General features: G+C 36.1%; 1 protein-coding gene across 1 annotated transcript; it reads right to left on the reverse strand.

Annotated features, from left to right (window-relative positions):
* Positions 1–17,250: 17,250 nt before the first annotated feature.
* LOC105054665 (auxin-induced protein X10A) lies at positions 17,251–18,435 on the reverse strand. The gene has a single exon (XM_010936238.4). It carries the CDS (start codon positions 18,327–18,329, stop codon positions 17,838–17,840), a length of 492 nt encoding a protein of 163 aa, XP_010934540.1. The 5' UTR covers positions 18,330–18,435; the 3' UTR covers positions 17,251–17,837.
* Between the last annotated feature and the right edge of the window lie 2,612 nt (positions 18,436–21,047).

The raw sequence follows: 21,047 nt of genomic DNA on the forward strand, positions 1-21,047 counted from the left end.
GAGCAGACGGAAAGGTAGAGACTTATAAAGTTCGTCTAGTTGCCAAGGATTACCGTCAGCATTATGGTATTGACTATGATGAGATATTCTCTCTTGTGATAATACTCAAATCTATTTGGATTATGCTTGCTATCACTTCACACTTAGATTATGAGATCTGACAAATGGATGTCAAATAACGAAGAGCTGGAAGAAGAGGTGTATATGATACAACTTGAAGGGTTCACATATATAGATGAGTTGAAAGTGTGCAAGCTGAATAGATCTATTTATGGATTTAAGCAGGCGTCTAAGAGTTAGAACATGCATTTTGATAAGGTAATTAAAATGTATGGCTTCGTTAGGAACGGATGTTACCCAGCTATGCAACCCAAGAGGGGGGGGGGTGAATTGGGTTTCTAAAAATTTTAACCTTAACTTATATCTTATGAAAATTATTTAACAATAGCTAAATAAATAAGGAGAGTATAGTTGATTCAAGGTTAATGGTTAAATGCAAGAATGCAAGAGAATAAAAAAGTTCTAAAGAAGAGCAATTAGGCACAACACAAACAAAATGATTTATAGTGGTTCGGTGCCAACCTTGTACCTATATCCACTCTCCAAGCTCCTACTTGAAAATTTCAATCCACTAACTTGTATTCAACTTGAATACACTCGTCGGATCTTCCGACTCTATCTATCCCAAGCTAGTCCACTTATTTTTCGAGTACAAGTCAACCCAATACAATCCGATTCAAGGTTCGGATCAACCTTCCCATATTTTGGAACCCTTCCAAAATAAAAATAATAACTCAAAAGAGTATTACAATTTATAGCACAGAAAATACAAAAGAAGCTCTTTTAATGAGCAAATGAGGCTTTAAATACACTTTACTCAAATAGAAGAAAGCTCTTTCCGATTTTCTCAAGGTGGTTGGAGACTTGAATGAGCACTTGAGGAGTTGGTGAACTTGAATTAAAAGCTTCTTGAATGCTTTGAGTGGGCTCTTGCTTAGGGCTGAAAAGTATGCTTGAAATCATCTTTTCAAAAATCCCTCTTATGCTTGATTCCCACCTTTTAGTCCCTTTTATATCTTTAAGGAATGGTGGAGTGCAATCTGGGCTGAAATAGAGCCGTTAGATCACATTAAATGAGCATTAAATGTACTTAAAACGGGTTAAAAACTGGCCGTTGCGGAACTTTCCCATCACAGGGGTCGACTCATGCTCATGGGTCGACTTATGGGGTCGACCTCTATGGAAAACAGCAGAAAACAATGGTTCTGTAATTTTGGCCTAAAAATAGCGGAGGTCGACTCATGTTTACAAACACGAATATCTTTCAAAATACATGTCCAAAAACTATAAAATTTTCTCCAATGGATCACAAATCTTTTGTTTTTGCTTTTGATGCTTTCAAATCAGGATTTGATAAAATTACGATTTTGCCTCTGAAATGCAAAAAGTCTTTTTCAAGCGAAAATCATTAGTAACCCCTTCAAATGCTTTGTAATCATCAAAATCAATCCAAGGAGCAACAACGGAGAAAAGTCTTGTATCTATAAGTGGGCTATCGATTTGTAGTCATCTTTCTTGTATTATATGTGGATGACATATTGTTATTAGAAAATGATATTTTAACTTTGCAGAGTGTAAAGCTGTGGTTATCATCATAATTTTCTATGAAGAACTTAGAAGAAGCATCCTACATCCTAGAGATGAAGATCTATAGGGATAGATCAAGAAAGTTGCTTGGATTGTCCCAATCCACGTACATCGATATCTTATTGAAGTAGTTCAATATGGATAATTTCAAGAAAGGCTATCTTTTAATAGACCATAGAATTACTCTTTTCAAGAAGGATTGTCTGACAACTCCTGAGGTGAGAGAGCGTACGAGCAGAATACCATATGCTTCGATAGTGAAATCTATCATGTACGCTATGACGTATACGAGACCGGATGTGGCCTATTCACTAGGGGTAATGAGTAGGTACTAGTTTGATCTGAATGAGAAGCATTGAAAGATTGCAAAAGTAATTCTTAGGTATTTAAAAAATACTAAAGATCAATGACTTATCTATGGAGACACTGATCTGAAACTTGTGGGATATACTGATTCCAATTTTTAGTTAGATTGTGATGACAGCAGAAGCATGTCGGGCTACGTATTTACTCTGAATGGAGGAGCTGTTTGCTGGAAGAGTTTCAAGCAACATACTGTGGTCGATTTTGTATGCGAAGTAGAATATAATACTGCATTAGATGCTGCAACATATTCTGCACCGCTATCACCTGGTGCGAGAGATCATAAACTGAGATGACGTCGAGCTTTAGAAAATTGATGGAAAGGAGAACCTAGCCGACCCCTTCACTAAAACTCTCAGGATCAAAGAGTTCGATGACTTCAAATGAAAGATGGGTATAAGATATTGCCTCGATTGGCTTTAGTCCAAGTGAGAGTTGTTGAAAATTGTGTCCTAAAATCAATAGTGTGATGATTAAATTTTTTTTTATATAAGTTATTGATTAATGAATAAAAGTTATTCTGATATTTTTTATCACAAAGTTATATCTTTCTTGAACTCTTGTGCTGTTATAAAGTCCTTAGAACTATGTTAGTATACGATAAAGAGAAAATTTATCGTATAGTTTTTCAATATATTCGTGATCAAATGATACGTTATTGTAGGACGATGACGTTTATCGAGTGGAGGTCGTTGTATGCCATATGGGTTGATTGTCCTCTTAATCAAGGAGTATGATGACATTGGTATAGCATACAGGTAAGATGTAGGAGTACATCGTTACCGAACAAGTGGCTCATCTGCTGAACGATTTGCTGTCAAGAACTGCTTGCGAAGCATATAGGTATAAGTATCCTTCAGACCTGAGATCACCATAGTGATTTGCAAGCAACTCACTGTGATTTAGTATCAGACTATTTGGATTTTTAATGCAGTGACAGAAGGCTATTGAGTACAGTCAAGTACTTGCGAAGTCTGTATGTGGATCAAGATGGGATTGACCCTTCCAAATTATTGGAGTTGATGTATCGTTGTATTTTAATTTAGTAAAGTCTTGGTCAGGATAATCCATGAGATGGATTTAAAGTTGAAATACAATGTGGATGAAGCAATCTCAGTTAACAGTTAACCTGAGACCATCCTAGAGCATTCAGGATCAAAAGGATGAATTATGCGAAAATCATGTCCTGATGTTCTGAAATATTTTTTTTAAGATAATTCGATCTATCTGGACGTCGAAAATCATTGCTAGATGGTATCTCGATTAGTACAGAAATCGGTTCCTGTGCTACCGACTTAGTGTTTGAACCTACGGAGTCACACATACAAATTAGACATCGTAGGAAAGTATTGACCTATGTTTATATATTCAATTTGGAAGTACTTGATTTGATTGAATATATAAGCTAATTTGATTGAGAATTAAGTTATAGGTCAAACGGGATTGAAGAGTTGACTATGTCTAGCTAGCACTACACATGAGGTTCAGATTTGATCCCAGGGATGAATAGTTTCTGATCTATGATCCATAGAGCATACAAAAGATTGGATTTAAGTGTTAATTAATTTTAGATTAGATCTGAATTAATTAAGCTTAATTGGAACTAAAAATCTAAATTAGACTTGGTACAAAAGTCCTAAAAAGTTTGGGATTGACAGCCTTTCGAAATTGTTTCGAACCAGCTTCGAATTGAATTCGAATCGGATCCATTTTGGATGAGATATGAGGAATCCTACTTGCACTAAAAATTTTCTCTCTTATGGGTCGACCAATACCTGAAATCTTGCTCATTGTGGGCATCCCATGTGGGTGTGGGAATGGGTGCAATATGGTTGTGTTATGTAATAGCAATTCTATCTCATATAGGAATTCTTCTTTCATGAGTATTGGACTGATTCAAAGTATGTTTGAATTAAAAGTCCTATACTTATTGGGTCATGAGAATCATCTATAAATAGAGAGGGTCTCTATCTATGGATGCATAGCAAACAAATTAGGTTGAGAAAAGAGAGAAAGAGAGAGAGATGTGAGAAGAGAGAAGCCCTTCCTTCTCCCTTGGCATCTCCCTTGTGGCCGTCCCTTTCTTCTTAGCGTGGGATCCATCTTGGGTGTCCCCCTTGCTGGTGTGAGGCATCACACCAGCACCTCTCCTCTCTCATTTGATTGGGTTGTGAAGGCGATTTAATCGGAGTTCATTCCACTTTCTTGCGTTGTCTCGCGTGTATGCGAAGTAGAGGATCTGCACTTTTAGATCTCCGTGAATGTTTGTTTTATATTTTTGAAGATTTGATCTCTAATTCTGCTGATAATCAGGTAAGAATTTGATCTTTATTTATGTAGATTAATAAAAAAATTTTAAATGTAATCAGCGCTATCCGAAGAGAAACAGTTTTCCTTCTCTTCAGATGTTGAAAGGAACATAACTCTAGGCTTTTCCTAAAGAGAGCCTCCTTGATGTAGGTGGTTGCATGCGATGCTTTATCTCTTTTCAAAGATTGGTCAGTCCTCTGCAACTCCAATTAACTTAAAAATGGTGCAATCTGGTAAAAAACAAAGTGAGTAGCCTTCTTCTTGCTTGGCACCTAATTCCCGTTGTCTCGCTCCCTGCTTTGTTCTTGTTGTATTGTACCCTCTTTATCTCCCAATAGTCTTCTCTCTCACTCTGTCGAGAGTTTGTACTTATTTGAGTCTGTAACCTCTGCTATGTTTTTCTTTAATAAATTTTTCTGGTGGCCCCAATGGCCTCTAACTTTCATCAAAAAAAAAAAAAACTGTTCTTTTCGGAGAATTAAACAGTATGTATTGTAATTTTGTTTTTGGGGAATTGTTTTTTTTTTTTTCTATTGATAGTATGTCACCAGAAAGTAGATTGTTTGATTACATGTATCTATAGGAGATGCAATTGCCTTATAAATAGAGTGATGATATTATTTCCCCCTTTGCACAAGAGAGATGATATCAGTTCTCCTATGCACAGGAGGAGTTCAGTGATCTTTCTAAAGTTTTCCCATTATTTGACTAATCGTTAACTCAATTTACCCAAAAAACGTGGCTAGTCAAGGCCATAAAGTTTTGACTTGAAGTCGGCTGAAATTTGCATATTTTGTTTAGTGTTGACTTAATTATACTCTCATTGTAATCTAATTGGTCTATGTGGATTCAGCTTAAGCCATTTGTGTTATGTTCATCGAATTGTCGCATTCAATGGTCAGTCTTCTCTAAATGTTGTTTCAAATTGCAACATGCTAATCAGTCGACTCCGTCATTTTAGTGTCTAATCAAATCAATAGCAAGTATTAGTCTCCTTGCCTATGCATGAAGAACTACCGTTTGCAGTTGTCTGAGGGTTGACGTCAAAAGTTATACAATAAACTTTGGCTAATCTATGGATTTACCATTTTCATAGAGTAGTATATATTTTCTTCTAGGATGCTAGTTTATGTGCCCAATAATCATGAGGTGCAAACCTGACTATTTTGGTGTCCAAAATAGTTGGTACGTGGTTCGGTAGGGTCAAAAACCAACTTCGCCCCTATGGTTCCAACAAAACTTTGAGTTGAGCAAGTATTTGGGAGGTTTTGTGAGAGATGAAGCATTTTCCTTGCTTCTAATTCTGATGAAATTAATTTATTACAATATATATATATATATATATATATGCTTTAACAGTTTGATGCGATTTGGTGGATTCTGGATACTAAATGAGCTTTCGATTTTCCAGCTTGAATCCAATGAGTTGATCTCGACTTGAATCTAGCTCAAGGATATCAAATTATTTGAAACGCACTATTTATCAAACAAGATTAGCTCGAGCTTGATTATATAAGATATGAACCAAGTTTGATCCTGCATTTTAGGCTCAATTTATTTTAAATCGAGCTCGATCAGATATAAAGCCGATCAACCCATAATTTTTTGCATTTAAAAATCATAATTTTAAAACCATCATAAGATTCTTAGCACTTGATCCATCCAGCAACGTGTAACCATTTAGTCGCACTCGAATTTTTTTTTTTTGATGAGAAGAGTTAGGGAAAACCTAACCCGTGTAATATGATGCAACATGTAACACTTGAATTTAGGCGCACTCGAATTTTCAGAATGAACTTGGTTCATCCCAAATCTAACTTTAATCCCTAAGCCCAACTCTAATTATAAGCTTCAAAATTTGGATAAGGTTAGCCCTACATTCGGCCTACCAACACCATGTGCTAGTAACAGTGCATCCATCCGCGTGCACATGCATACATGTCTTGTGATGAGCATTAAATGTGATGTCAAGGTCATGGAAACGATTCACGGATTGTACAATTCGGTCCTGGAGATGCCTTGTGAGGCATCTTTCATGTCCTGATGAGAAACTTACTGTACTCCTCTGTGGTTGGTCTCCTGTCCCCAGCATGCACATGACATGCTCCTCATGAGCACCTTTCATGCCATGACCCACCACAACTACCACCAAAGAATAAATCCTCTAGACTCTTATTTATTTATAAAGAGCGGTACTCTATATGATAAGGGGTATTGGTTGGTCCTATTTAAGTTCTGATGCCTAATCATTAACTCTTGAATTCTCTCTACTTTATTCTGTTCGAGTTTGAAGGACACTAATTATTCTCTCTCTCTCTCTAGCAGTCTCAATCAAATAAAGATTGTATCAATTTTTTCTTATTAATCATGAGATAAGGATGTGTCTGAAACTTTAGATGGTTAATCCACATGGCATGCACAAACTGAGGACAATAATCTTGTTATTATAGTTCATGTTAAGCTGTGTTACACAATGGTCCATACTATAAGATGGTATGTGTGAGGAAGATTTTGTCCAAACCAAGAAATGAAGTCATTTTCTTGACAGAAAACAAACTATAATGTATGTCCAAGTCTGAGGACTATGTTGTATCATTTCTTTTTCAGATAAGAATTGTAGCATTTCTTATTCGGAGTTCCTACATGATACATACTCAACATAGATATCAATACTGGCAAACAGTAAGAAATTGAGGGACATTTTTTTTTCACACAAAAGAAATTTAGGGATTTTATAAAAGCTTCAAAATCAGGTAGAAGAGATAACCTTCTTGGAACATTTGGCAATAACAATATATATCTAAACTGGCGAAGACAAATTGCTTCCTCTCTAAATCTTTGGTTTAGAAATTTGCCGAAACTTTAATATCCAAGCAATCTATTCATTGCATGTTCCATATCCCACTGCATGAACATAAGCTTACCTTTTTAACAATGAATTAGAGGGTGGTCTACCCGGTAACTCTATATCAAATGAGATGCAGTGTGTTGAACCTTAATTTGCCTATAAACATGGGGCATCAAGCTATGGAATACAAGCTGGAGGAATGTCACAACAACATACAAATTTCAAAAATTCTTAGCATACATTTCCACTCAAATTTCAAAATCCATAGCCCACACATTGCATCCCAATATGTTTACAATATATCTCTGAATTAAATAGCTTTTTGCTTCATAAATTTTTTGACATTGGACATAAGTTAGCTTAAATAACTGATTTTTAGGGCTCATGCTTTGCTCGTAAAGGAGTGCTTGAATGGAAACAACCAATATCTATATATAGATCGGTAACTTATAATGTCATGTTGAAATCATTCTATAGATTTGGGGATTTTTAAATTAGTAAACAAATTATCATAATTATGTCTATGTGGGGGGGAACATAACAAGAAAGAAAAGAAAAATTAACAAGATTTACTAATATTAAGTTATGCGAAATAGAAATTTGCCAAATTAAGCTCTCCATGTGCTACATGGATGCTCGTATCAATAATATAATACAATTTTTTATTTTGAATAATACTCAGGGCTCTTATAACTAATGCTAGATGAAGAAATTATGAACACAATGTTGTCATAAGTGAGTATTATACTACCTATTCCATTAATGATAAATGAGCAAATGTGACAGATAATGGAGTATCTTGCCGTCATTAATATTAGTATCAATGAATTTATAGAATTGATATAATCATACTTGAGAATACCATCCAGCTACAATATATAAGTATTATACTTATGTAAATTAATATCACCATGTCAATTTAGATATCTGATTGATATTTCTGCTTGACTATCATTAAAATTTATTACTTAATGTACAATAGAAATTAGAGTATTGAAATCTTCTATTTATTATAATTTACCATATTGTCTTCTAATATTTAAAAAAAAATTTATTGAAAAAAAGAGCAAAAAATTGTACCATGCACATCACTAGGTTGTATTATTGATGTTAGTAACTCAATATAAATAATAAAAGTTTTCTATGGAGGATCAGCTTGCTCAAAGTTTTCCATTTATGTACTCTATAAATTTTTATATATTAATGATAAAAATTTTTGCTTAGCCATTATTAAAGTTAATTACTTTATATATACTAGAAGTTTATCTATTGAAGCCATCTATTTGCCATAATCTAATACATTTCTATATTACATTTTAAGAATAGTTGAAAAAAATAAAAAAAAATTATTTGCATCATACGGGTTATACGCTAGTATACATATAATATGCACTTCTTCATGCATTATGCACATCTCCATGCACACATGCACCATAAAGGGCCAAGGTAGGTGAGGAATGACCTTGGGACGCAAAAGGGCTTTGCAATGGTTTGGGAGGGCTCAAATCTGACCCTAAAGCGTGAGAGACCAAAGTATGTGGAGGTTTGATGGTAAGTCCCATCAGAGAAAAGTAATTATGCTGGAGCTGACCTCCTATCGGACCCCCCAACCCTCCTCTCCCACCTCAAACACCAAGTTGGCGAGTCCTATTCCTATGCCATGCGATGTTGACTCCCAACATCCTCACGTGCCCTTGGAGCTTAGTCGTCCCAATATCCTACAAAATCTATTTGGAGGCCTACGGTGTGTCCCATAGTGACCCAATTAGGCCATTGGGAGCTCATCGATCGGGTCTTTATCCTTGGAAATCTTTTGCTTTCTGGATGGCTTGTAATCCATTTCCAATAAAATCTTGTCTGTTATGGTGAGTGTTCGGTACACCTACCCTTCATGCCGGAGGTACGTTCCTTCAAGTGGACCTAAACTTACATGAGAATATTGAGAGAGAGAGAATAATGCAGCAAAATGTATGGTACGTACGTTTAGCCATCCAAAATTTACTCAATTGAGAAAAATTACAAAGCCAAGTGTGAAGGAAGAGTAGAAAACAAAAAGAAGTGAGAAGTATTCAATTCCTACGGATCAATCATAAGAAGAATAATACAGTAACCAAAAGATATATATGCAGTCATACAGTGAAATCAGCCAATAATTAAGTAATGCTGATTTTTTTTTATCTTCTCTGCATGCAGAAAAAGTTCTCCTTCCTTAAGGGCATGTAAATAATACTAGAACTTGTTGGGCTGTGCATGTGTGCATACATGAGTTCTAGCCCCATACATTAGTGAACTTTGATCTTCCTAGGTAATCAGTTAAGAAAATGGTTCAAGAAATTATATCATAATAATATATTTATTAAATAATCCAAAATATTATTTTACTTATGCAATAAAATATTATCTAATATTATCTCTATCTAACAAATAATTAATTATTATATTATTTTTATAACAAGTAAATAATACTAGTATTGTATAATATAAATAATTCTTTTATTATTGCTGAGGTACAGGACTAAGAAAGATGATATCTAGGTCTTCTTGGACGTAGATTATGAGATAAATATATATGCATGGAAATCCGCATTCCCAGGCTACCAAAGAAGCGAAATAAAGTGGAATAGATATCCCTTCTCACCTCCAATTTCTATCAACCAAACATGGCCTCCATGTCTTGGACACTTCTCTACCCAACCTACGACAATTAGGCAATTCTGATAAGTCTCAACGTGAACTTGCTTGTTTGCTGGGCTACCAGGAACCCTGTAAGGCTATGACAATTATAAGACAACCTAGAAATTGACCCTACTATATATACTGATGCTCTTCTTAAATTTCTTTGCATGCACTGTTATGTCGGGAAGGATTTTATTTGCATGCTCGTTAACTCGCTGTGTTTTCCTCAGACGTAAGGAATTGAATGACTGGCGGGTTCTGTAACGAAAGAGGAATATAGATTTCTGCCCATCATGTTGATTTGCTTCTAATCTCTGGTGTCAAAACCAACAATATTATGCATGCTTACCACTAAGGGATGCATGCACACAAAGTATAAGCTCATTTTTCCTTCTCTCTTGCGTAGATCATGCATGCACACATGCGCATGCATGTATGCAAATATATGCACACAATTGTATTCTCAAACTATCTATCTATCTATCTATTTGTCTATAAACACTCACACACACACACATATAGTGGACATTAGAAGCTTTTTTTTTTTTTTTTGCTTTCCTTTGGTTTTCTAATTTGTTGTTTTCTTCTATGTCGGTGGGAGGATGGAGAGGACGCAGAAATGGTGGCACTGCATGCGGAGTTGGTATATTAGAGGACAATGCAATTAGCAAGGACCAGGTCCTTTCATGACAATAGAATGGATATGCATAGGTTGGAACTATGGATGGTGAGGATTAAGCACGGCGGAGAGGGGTTGCACTCTTGAAGGAGGAGGAATGCCCTACAAGTGGAGGGCCGGAGAGTGAAGGTGGAGAGCTTTTGAGCATTGAGGAGTCTTGATGGCAAATCTTCCTAATGGTCAACCTCCTTATAAGTTCGGGCTTGTGCTGGAGGGCTTCATAGCTGGACCTACAGCCTGCACCCCAGCTAAGAGTCTCCAAATATGCAGGCTAGCTTGACCTCCTGCAGTGCACCAAACAGTAGTAAGGCCTTGTTTGGTATTAAGATAGATAGTAGAGCTTTAGTCTGTAGTACTTCTATCGGTAAAACTTTTCATAGAAAAGCTGTTTACTGATTGATGATTATATATTTGAAATACAGTACTGAAACTTTAATATTTATCCGACAACCAAACTGATAAAATGCTTTTAGTATTAAAAAAAAAAAAGCAAAAGGTTTACATAATTCTTTCAATTATACGTTTTTACATTTTTCTCAGGAATAAAAAAATTATTTAAATATTTTTACCAAACACTTCAAAATCACTGGAAAAAAAAAATTTGACCCTCGAGAAGATCTTTTTAGCCCTTCCAAGATATAGCCGGTCAAAAAGCCACTGCAAGTCGAGAATTCATCGAGTTTGTTGAGCCAGTAATTTAAAATGATCACTCAAAACTTAACTTAAGTACAGTGGGTTCGGACCAGCCAGAGGTATGTTTGGCTGAGCTAGCTGACTTCAAGTGTAGCTATGGGCTAGGCCCAAGTAAATTTGGTTAAGGCTCAGACTTCAAGTTAAGGCTTGTAGATATTTTAGGCTAGGCTTGGATAGATATTTGGCTCGACCTAGACTTAGTCCATGCTTAGCCCAAGAATAAGTCTAGACTAGGCTTGGCACAAACTCGATTTTAAGCTTGAATTCAACTTGATATCTAGCCTAAGATCAATTTCTCAAGTTGGTTTCTTGGGTTCAGTCTAAATGAGCTATAGTTTGATTGAGGTCATAGCCGGTAGGCTCCTTAAGGTTTACGTCTCTCAAAGAGTTTTGATTGACTGATCCCTAATCCAATCGAGTTCTGATTGACTGATCTCTAATCCAATCGACTTGGGTTATCAAAAAATCCTGATCAACTATCACCTCCTGTACTTACTGCTTCTTTCAAGCAATGAGTGCCCAATGGCTAGTTGAGATATTGTGGTAGTGGATAGGGATGCAAATGAGTCAAGCTGTTGACAAGTTACTTGAGCTCAACTATTATCAAGCTTGAATAGTTTTTCAAGTCTAAGCTCGAGTAGCAGGATACTTAGCTCAAAAAATCGCGAGCCTATTCAAGTTTATATATATTTTTAAGAATATTATTTTTATTTATAATATATATACTAATATATATTATTAATAGGTTAAGGCTCGAATTCGAGCTTAAGTATATTCGAGATGAGTGGAGTCAAATTCAAGTTTTGCTTTATTTCATCAAGCCGAGCTTGGGCTTAGGATATAAAGATGATAGATCTTGAGTCGAGTTTCAATCCTTAGTATTTTGAATTGAGTCAAGCTCAAGCTTCTAGCTACTCTATTTGTCTTTATAATCCTAGTAGCAACCATCATTGTGGAGTCTCCATGGGGTCCCCAGACCTTGTAGTCCTAGAGAATAGAGTCATATAGGAGCTAGCTAGTCGAGACCTTGGAGGCAATTTAGGAGAACCTGGATGGCTTTAAGGAGGTCGGTGCAAGAGCAAAGGGCCAGATGGACATTGAAATGAGAGTACGGTAGTGGTTGCAGTTGGCAATAGCATCGATAAGATAGCTAGAGGTATGGTAGGTGGCAGGGAGAGAAGATAATAAGAAACCTTCGAACTTGCCGATCATTGGTAGAGGATTGGTCATCAATGGCCCAAAGGTAGAATAGATGGCGACTCCTAGGAAGAGTGCCACAATAAACCCCATAGGGAGGTTCTCTTTCACACACCCCTCCGAAATGAGAATCAGATCCCCTAAAGCCACTGACGAGGGTCGATCAAGTTGGGTTTTAGATAGGCTTGAGCCTAGGCTGGGGTTGGGTTAAAGCCTGTATTTTGAAAAAAACAAATAGGCTTAAGTTCGGTCCGAAACTTGATTTTAGGCCAGGCTTGGGTAGGAGCATAATCTGGCCGGCTCAGTCAAGTTCCAAACTTGGTCTTACACCAATTTCATTGCTTCAAATGACACACTTTAGGATGCTATTCAAAATAGCAATATTGAGTAACTCTTTTGAGTGACAAGCATTTTCCAAGCACTTTTTTTTCAATGCTGCTTCCACACCTCAAGAGCTTTTTGCAGCCTTTTAATAGTTAATAGCATGTGTGAAGACCTAGTTTTAATTGGGCTGGCCTAAAAAGGGCATTGGGCCATCTCTTGCACATGTGCTTGACACATGCCTGTGGAAAAAAGAAGACCCCTAACCGGTGTCTTTTTCCTCTCCCGATCTTGATAGAATCAAATCTTAAGATAAGCTAAAAATCAAGCTAAAGCCCTAGGACCTCGGCTAGCTTCACATCTCCTCTTTTGGACTCCACTGTCGAAAAATCATGAGAAATCACCATTGGTTCCAAGTTTTTCTTTGTGATTTTATCCTTGGATTCCCACCAAAAAAGACCACCAAATCACCTTCTTAGCCTCATTGGACTTAGGTAAGGACCTAAGCCCTTGATCCTATCTCCTTCTTGGTGTCATAGCCGCCATCCCACTTAGATTAGAGCTGGTGAGTTATTGGATTCATCTTTGAAATAAAGGTACCATATTTCAATCTCTTTCCTCTGTTAACTTTTGCTAACCATTGGTTTGGCCGGCCTTCGCCGCTGTTTCGAGTGCTCGGGGTCATATAGCAGGGCATTAGCGTTAGCCTAGGGAGCTAACCTTGAATAATCTATTTTTGGATTGATTCCTTCATAGATTTGTTTAGTTTTCCTCCATTTGTCGATCACGGCCACCTGCCGTCATCACTATTGTCATCAGGGTTGTCGTCTCATCATTGCAGAGCACCATTGTAGGCCGCCAGCCCCAAGCCTTTCCGATACTATGTAGAGAAGAAGATGAATAGGGGAGGGGTTCTTCTGGTTTGAAGAAGGATAAGAAGAGAGAGTCATATTTCTTTTCTCTCTCTCTCTCTCTTATTCTCTACCTTTTTCTTTCTTTTTCTCTCCTTTCTCAAACTTTCTCTCTTTTTTCTCTCTCTAGTCGGATTAAGAAATTTTTGGGAATGGGATTCAGAGGACTTCAGGATGTGATGGTAGATCCCTGTCAATCCCAATAGATTGTCTTAGACCAATATAGTTGCTGTCACCCACCATACTAAAATTTCCTTAAACTTCCATCAAGCATCCTTGAACCTTTTTATTGACAAACACTCATTATATTATCTTTTAATTAATTGGATTCTTATTGATGATCGACTAGTTATTTTAATCCAAAACCCTTGGATTGTTAAACATTAGTACCTGGATTGTTGTATCATTTCTCTCTTATATTATTCTATCATAATTTTACTATAGTCCTCTGATTATTAATTTGAAGCTATCAAGGTGCAATCAACTAGACTAGAAGATGTTGAGCAAAGAAACTAATGCTATAATCCTAAATCAAGATAACACTCTAATCTTTATTTCTTAATTAGTCATGTATTAAGTAGGATCGAGAAATTTAGAATCAAGAATAATTCAGGTATTAGAGTTTGAAATTAAAAGTTCATAATAATTTTGTTGTTTCTTATGATGATGGTTAATCAAGGATGATGGAATGATATCGATTATTTGGATATGCTAGACATGAATTAATAAATAAGTGTGATCGAGTTTATCATCAGTAGAGATGAGCATCCTATACATAATCACCATTATATATACTATTTATAACGTTGAATTTGCATCGTTAGATTCGTATTGTTGGATTTGGCTTTGCATGAGCATATATCATTTCCATATGATTTTTCTTCGTGAGTATATTACGTGTTGATTATTTATCTGTATCAATAATTGATGGTACAGTTATACGATTATGATATGCTTATCTTGAACATACTGTCATATGAAAATTGATTTAATGAAATCAACATAACATAATTGAATGAATAATAAATGGTTTGGACTAACCTCGTTATATGGATAGCCTCCACGAGCATATGCATGGAATAGTCTTCAGGAGCTTATGCTTAGGTAATCTCCATGAGCTTATGCTTGGGATAACCTCCACGAGCTTATGTGTAGAATAACCTCCATAGCTTATGCATATGATAGCCTCTACGGACTTATATATGGGATAGCCTTCAGGAGCTAATGCTTGGTATAGCTTTCAGATGCTTCCGTATAGGAATTTGATGAGATATAGATTGGGGCATGATTTTGGTTAGTCAAAAGTCAAAAAAAAATATTATAAAATCTAGATTATGGTAAGAGAAATAAATAACAAGATATATGAAATCAATACTGAATAAAAGGGTTTTATTTGTTGGCATATTGTGATATATCTTTTTTGATAAGATGGATGTTTGATACATATTTATATAGATGTTTGAACTATTTTGAATTTTGAATGTGCGCTTTTGTGCATTATATTTTTCACTTAGATATTATTTGTTGCTATTTTTAGATTATATTATTATATTGGTGTGGAAGTACAAAGATTTTTAGTGGGTTTTAAAGCTCACAACCCTCCTTCCTTTTTCTTTTTCAGAGTTATATGATATATGTACTTGGCTATGGTTATGATTATGATTGAAAAGATTGAATAGATGGAGCATCGCTAATAGTGATTGGATGACTAAATTTTTTATAATTATATAAGTCTTGTTATTTGTTATAAAATTAGATTATTATTGTTTATTGATATTGTGGTTATAATAGATTTAAAGTCTTACATAATCTTTAGGATATTACTCTAGAGTTTATGCGGCCATGCCATATGTTCGATCTGAATATTGGGTTCAGGATATGACAACATGAGTTGTTCCTACACTCATTTTTACTCATTTACTCAGTTTGCCAAAAGAAAAGAAAAAGGAAAAAAAAAAAAAAAAAGAGAAAACTAAGAGATAGAAAAGAGAGAAAGAAGACAAAAATATTTTCCTTCTTGCATCCCCCTATCCAAAATATGTTTATTGATTTTTATGAAATGCATCCACGAGCTCAATGTGTGAACTCATTTTAAAGTATGGACGTAGCGGTCTATCAAAGCCCCCAAATAGATCGTTTTGAAAAGTGTTTTCCGCTTTTCTTCTTTACTTTCCAATAAAGGCTTCCTTGCAACACAAAGGCTCTTGATGACTAGATTGAGATGGACAGAAACTAATCCCACTTGAGAACCCGACTTGACCTTGTCTCGGCCGGATTTGGATCAGAACATTTCTCAAATTTTTGGTTATGTTTAGGTTAAACATTTTTGCCTCAGGTTTTATAAGTATGGAGTGTGAATGAGAGCTTAAACCTAGCTCCAATCATGAAGATAGAGTTTTCTTTGCATTGGGTTGGGTGTAATTGGATCGGGTCATAGTTGTAAGATGCGAATTTTTAGAGCTAGTGATTGGTCTATTCTAATTCTCTCTCTCTCTCTCTCTTTTCTTTTTTTTTTTTTTTTTTATTTTTTTATTTGGTGGGGTGTTGGGTGTTACTAAAGGGGGAAACAAAACGGGAAACATTGCCTAAAGTTTATGAAAAGAAAGATGAGATGCATTAACCATAACAGAGTATTTGATTCCATACGGCAGAGCAAGCATGGAGTTGAAATCAGCTTTTGCCTTCAAACTTGCTAAGAGATCGGCAAGCTGGTTTGCTTCCCTTAGAACATGGGAAGCACGGAAAAAGCTGCAGAGAAGCTGAGTGCTGAAGAATATCAAAAAGCAAGGTGTGAATTGCAATAATTGTAACAATTAGGTCAAGCTTGTTGGCCCGAGTCAATTTGGATGGGATCATATGAAGTATATTATGGGTCGGTTTGATTCGAGTTGGGTCAAAGTGCCGATCGATAGGCTGGATAATTGCATATATTATTATAGTAAATTGACTCAACCCAAACTTATCCAAGCAATTGCATATCATAAATTATCTAATGAAGAGTTTAAAGGAATTATTCTACAATGAATCGCATGATGCCAAGACAATCCATCCATCCATCAAGATCTTGGTCTTCTCAATCATTCTCAGAAAATAGGTTCCTAGTGTTGGCTGCAAGCGCCCACATTATCGATGTTCTGCCTACGATTTGCTACATTTTTTTTTTTTTTCCAAAAACTCCCCTGCTTTCAAATGATCCATGAATAGAGAAAGTTCTTCTGCTCAGGTCTAATACCCCTCAAATTATTAATCCATGGTACTTCATCAAAGGCCAAACTTATATTAGAATAAGGAGAAAGATCACTAATTGGTCCAATTCAATCCTTAGTTGTTAGTGCATGTGCTACTACAGGACTTACAGTACTTAAGCACTGATAAAAGAATGGCAAAAGAAACAATAAACTTAAAAAAAAAAATGATATTTATGTTGCCCCATCTCATGACCTTTTCACTTTTCATGTGAGGAAGCCAAAGGCATACAATCACCACCATGTGACCCAATCCTGTGCTGCTTTATTTCCCTTCAGCTTTACATGCATTTGGACCCGCATCCAAAATCCAAAATCCTATACACACCAACTCCATAATGGAGTATAAAGAAGTTTAATATAATTAAGATGCCACTAATCACATTATTACTCCAAGATCCAAAATCCAAATACATACCAACCTCATAATGAGGTTTAAATTTCAAAATTAAGATCGATAAACACATTATTATTTGCAAATCCAAGATCCAAAATCCAAATACAAACCAAACTCTAAGCCAACGTAAAGGTTTAGAGAGAAGTTTCAATATCAAAACAGGCTAACAAGATTATTATAATTAAGATGCAACTGGTTATGTTAATAATAATTCATTAGAGATAATCACATTATTATTTACAAAGAGAGATCAACCAAGCTCTCTCCCTCTTCCTCCTCCTCCTCTTCTTCTGGTTTGGATTCCTCCTCCGATTCGACGAGGGACGACTCGGCTTCTTTGCCATCTCTCTTCACCTCCTCAGGAGAGGCAAATTTCTCTTAAAAAACTAAGGCTAAAAATAAAACTAAAATTAAATATGAACTAATGCAACCACTGGTCCGCCCACCAAACAATCTCCCATCCATCCTAGAGAGAGGAGAGTGAAAAAAAAGAAATTAAAAAAAAAAAATCTCGATACACGCAGAGTGTTTGATGTAATGCCTCAGAGAGTCACCAAACGGGCTTCTCGGCGCACAGTAGAGGGAGGGATTCGGCGGCATGCCAGCCGGCGCCGCCCCGGTGGCCGGCATGGCAGCAGCAGCAGCACAAGCAAGAGGAGGACGCCGGCGAGGTCTTCTGGAAGTCCTCGAGGCTGAGGAAACGAGAGGACGACGGAGAGGAGGAGAGGTGGCGGAGAATGTGTTCGAAGAGGGACTCGTCGCAGGGGAGCGCGATTGGCCCCGGGCGGGAGGAGAAGCCGTACTCTTCCTCGGCCTGCCGGAGGAGCTGCCGGAAGATGGGGTGGTTGAGGTGCGCCGTGCGCACCACGAACCGCCGCGAGCTGCTCCCCACGCACACCGCCACGTGCCCCGCCGGCACGTCCACCGGCGCCGCCCGCGACGACGACGACGCCGATGACGCCCGCATCCGCCACCGCCGCAGCATCTGCCGCAGCCTCACAATGTGACGGATCGTGCTGCATTTCCCTGCTCCACTTCCCATTTTCCTCTCTTTCTCTCTCTAGAAAACCTTTCTTTTTTTTTTTTATTTTTCCTCCTTCGCTCTCTCTCTATATATATTTGCTATCTTCTTGTCTTCAGGTTCTGGGAAGTGGAAAGGGAGGAGGAGAAAATGAGGTTAACGATAGGGGAATATATAGATTGGTAGGAATGGAAATAGTCCTGGATTTGGTGATAATTACAAAAGAACTTTTGATTTTTTTTAATGATTTATTAATTTTCTCATTTTTATTTTATTTTGTCGTTGTGTTTTTGGGAAAAGTGTAGATTGGTTACTGAGAGGTACGGCATAGAATAGAGTCCAAAAGATACAGTATTTGTTTTGGGAAACAGAGCACGGTCATCTCCCACTCTCTATTTGTTACAAGAGGCGCATAGTTTTGAATGGAGCCCTCCTCCGGTGTCCTTAACCCCCACTTCTGCACCTTTTTAAAATTTAAACTTTAATAGGCAGGGCAAGGAGAGGTTAAAGTATCAATCATAGTGGATTTTTTTGGATAATAATATAGTTTTTACTCATATTCAATCCTAACCGACAGGTATAAAAATTTTTCCACTCATTAGTACCTATAAGCTTCAGCAAGAACTAATTCGTTAAAATGACTTTAAATCATTTTTTTTTCTTGAAGCATGAACTCATTTTGGATCATTTCGAACACTTTAATGCAACCAAATGCCAAAAATTGCTTGATATGATCCATCCTACTCCAAGCCAACTCGAAGTTCTTTTTTTTTTTATTTCAAAAACTAATTATACAATCTAATAATAACAAAATGCTCTCAAATAAAGCCTAATAACATTAGGCGAGATACAAGCTTTAATCTTCACGCAAGCTTTTTGAAGTCTAAATCAGAAAATCTGATCCATATATACAAATCGATACATATGAGGTGAGTTCAGGCTTAGTTTTTTTTTTTTTTTCAGGAAACCCAGGGGCTTTTGGAACTGCGGGCGTGGGATGGGAAATGCTTGCATGCTTATTCTCACCGGATGTGAAGTTGGCGGGCAGATTCGCTTTTGGCGCGAGATGGAGTACGGGTCGTAAGGTCTGGGGAGGTTCACGAGGGCTTGCCTTCATTTGCTCTCGGTTTGTCGGTAACGTATTGGAAAGCTAACCATAGGCCTATCTTCTTATGTTATCTTAACTTTTATTTGCAGTCAGATTAGTGATTGGATGGTATATTATTTTAAATTTTATTAGCAGGGAGATTAGTCATGAGATGCTGTGTTTCTCTAGGGACTCTCATTACTTTAATTTGTGATTTGGTCTTCTCCTACTTGGTAGGATTCATTGGTTAGAACGCCTTGAAATTTAAATCATTAATGAGCTTTTTTTTTTTTTTTTTTTTTGTTATTCGTAGTCATATATGCTTTGGTCTCTGGTCAACAACGAGCATGGTACCAAGGGATATATTGTTGGTAATCATTTATCAAAGCAAATGAGGCTAAAACTCTGCCAATTGTATATAAAAAATGGGGAAGTACATACAAGGGCCATTACATTTGAATTTTATAATTGTCAGTAAAATCTAAATGCTAATTAAGTTTCCTTCCATCCTAGTCACTCTCATTATAATCTTCTTTCACAAAATGCTTGAGTTACTCTATATAAATCTAAAACTATAGTTATCTTGGTGGGAAGGGTTGAGGAAAATAAGCTGATATTATGTCAATCAATAAGATTTGAAAATGCTTTGAGATACTAAAGATATTAATATTTTAGTGGCTAATGTTTAATGAGATATTCATATTAAGAAATCTATCTTAAATGAGATAATAGTAATAATGTTAACAGGAGTTTGCTGCAAATGAGAGGTGGGTGACAAATGTTGAACCTTTATCCTCTTTCAACTTTTCATCCCTGAAAAAGGAAAAGTCACAATTTCCATATCTTCCGTTCAATATAATAAATTTACTGAAACTCAATTGATATGAAAAAGATTTTGTGAACTAATTGTTGTTCGATCATTGATCATTTACAAATGCATCACATATCTTTTGTTAGTCATGACAGGAAGTTGGGCCAATGAATGCATTGGAGTTAGAATGAGGAACTATTTCAAGAAAAAGGGGGAGTTGGATATGAATGCTCATGTTAGCTGAAGGTAGAGATTGGCATGATGCATGCATTTTGAGAGAAATTATTTCAGAAAAACTAAAAACTTTGTTTCGAAATGCTCATAATGGGATTGTCACACAATATGCATTTTAGAAATGAATCAATAGTAGGTAAGGGCTGTCTTTTGTAACATAGTGGTAAGTGTAACTACTCAATTTTTATGGAAACATTATATTAATTTTATGGTTAAAACTAAATTTTTGATAATTTGTAAATGCTAGTCTCAATATTTCTTCATTGCACTTCCCTATTTTATTACAAATTAATGGTTACGACATCTTAAGAAATAAATTCTAAAATAACATATGGAAGTTTTCCTCAAAATTCATGCACTTTTCTAGAATCTCTTTCTAATGTTTTTATCCAGTATCTACAACCAACCAATTTAGATTGGAAATGAATCGGTGAGAAAAAATTGATTATAATATATAAATTTTTGTATATATACATATTATTAAAATACATATCAACATGTGTTTAGTCTCACATCAACTATTTACTAGATAGATCTTAGATATTTATATAGAATTGAAAAATCTAAATAATATTTTTTGATTAAATTTTTGTAAATGAGATCTTGA

The sequence above is a fragment of the Elaeis guineensis genome, chromosome 12 (assembly GCF_000442705.2).
Source record: "Elaeis guineensis isolate ETL-2024a chromosome 12, EG11, whole genome shotgun sequence".
Lineage (NCBI taxonomy): Eukaryota > Viridiplantae > Streptophyta > Magnoliopsida > Arecales > Arecaceae > Elaeis > Elaeis guineensis.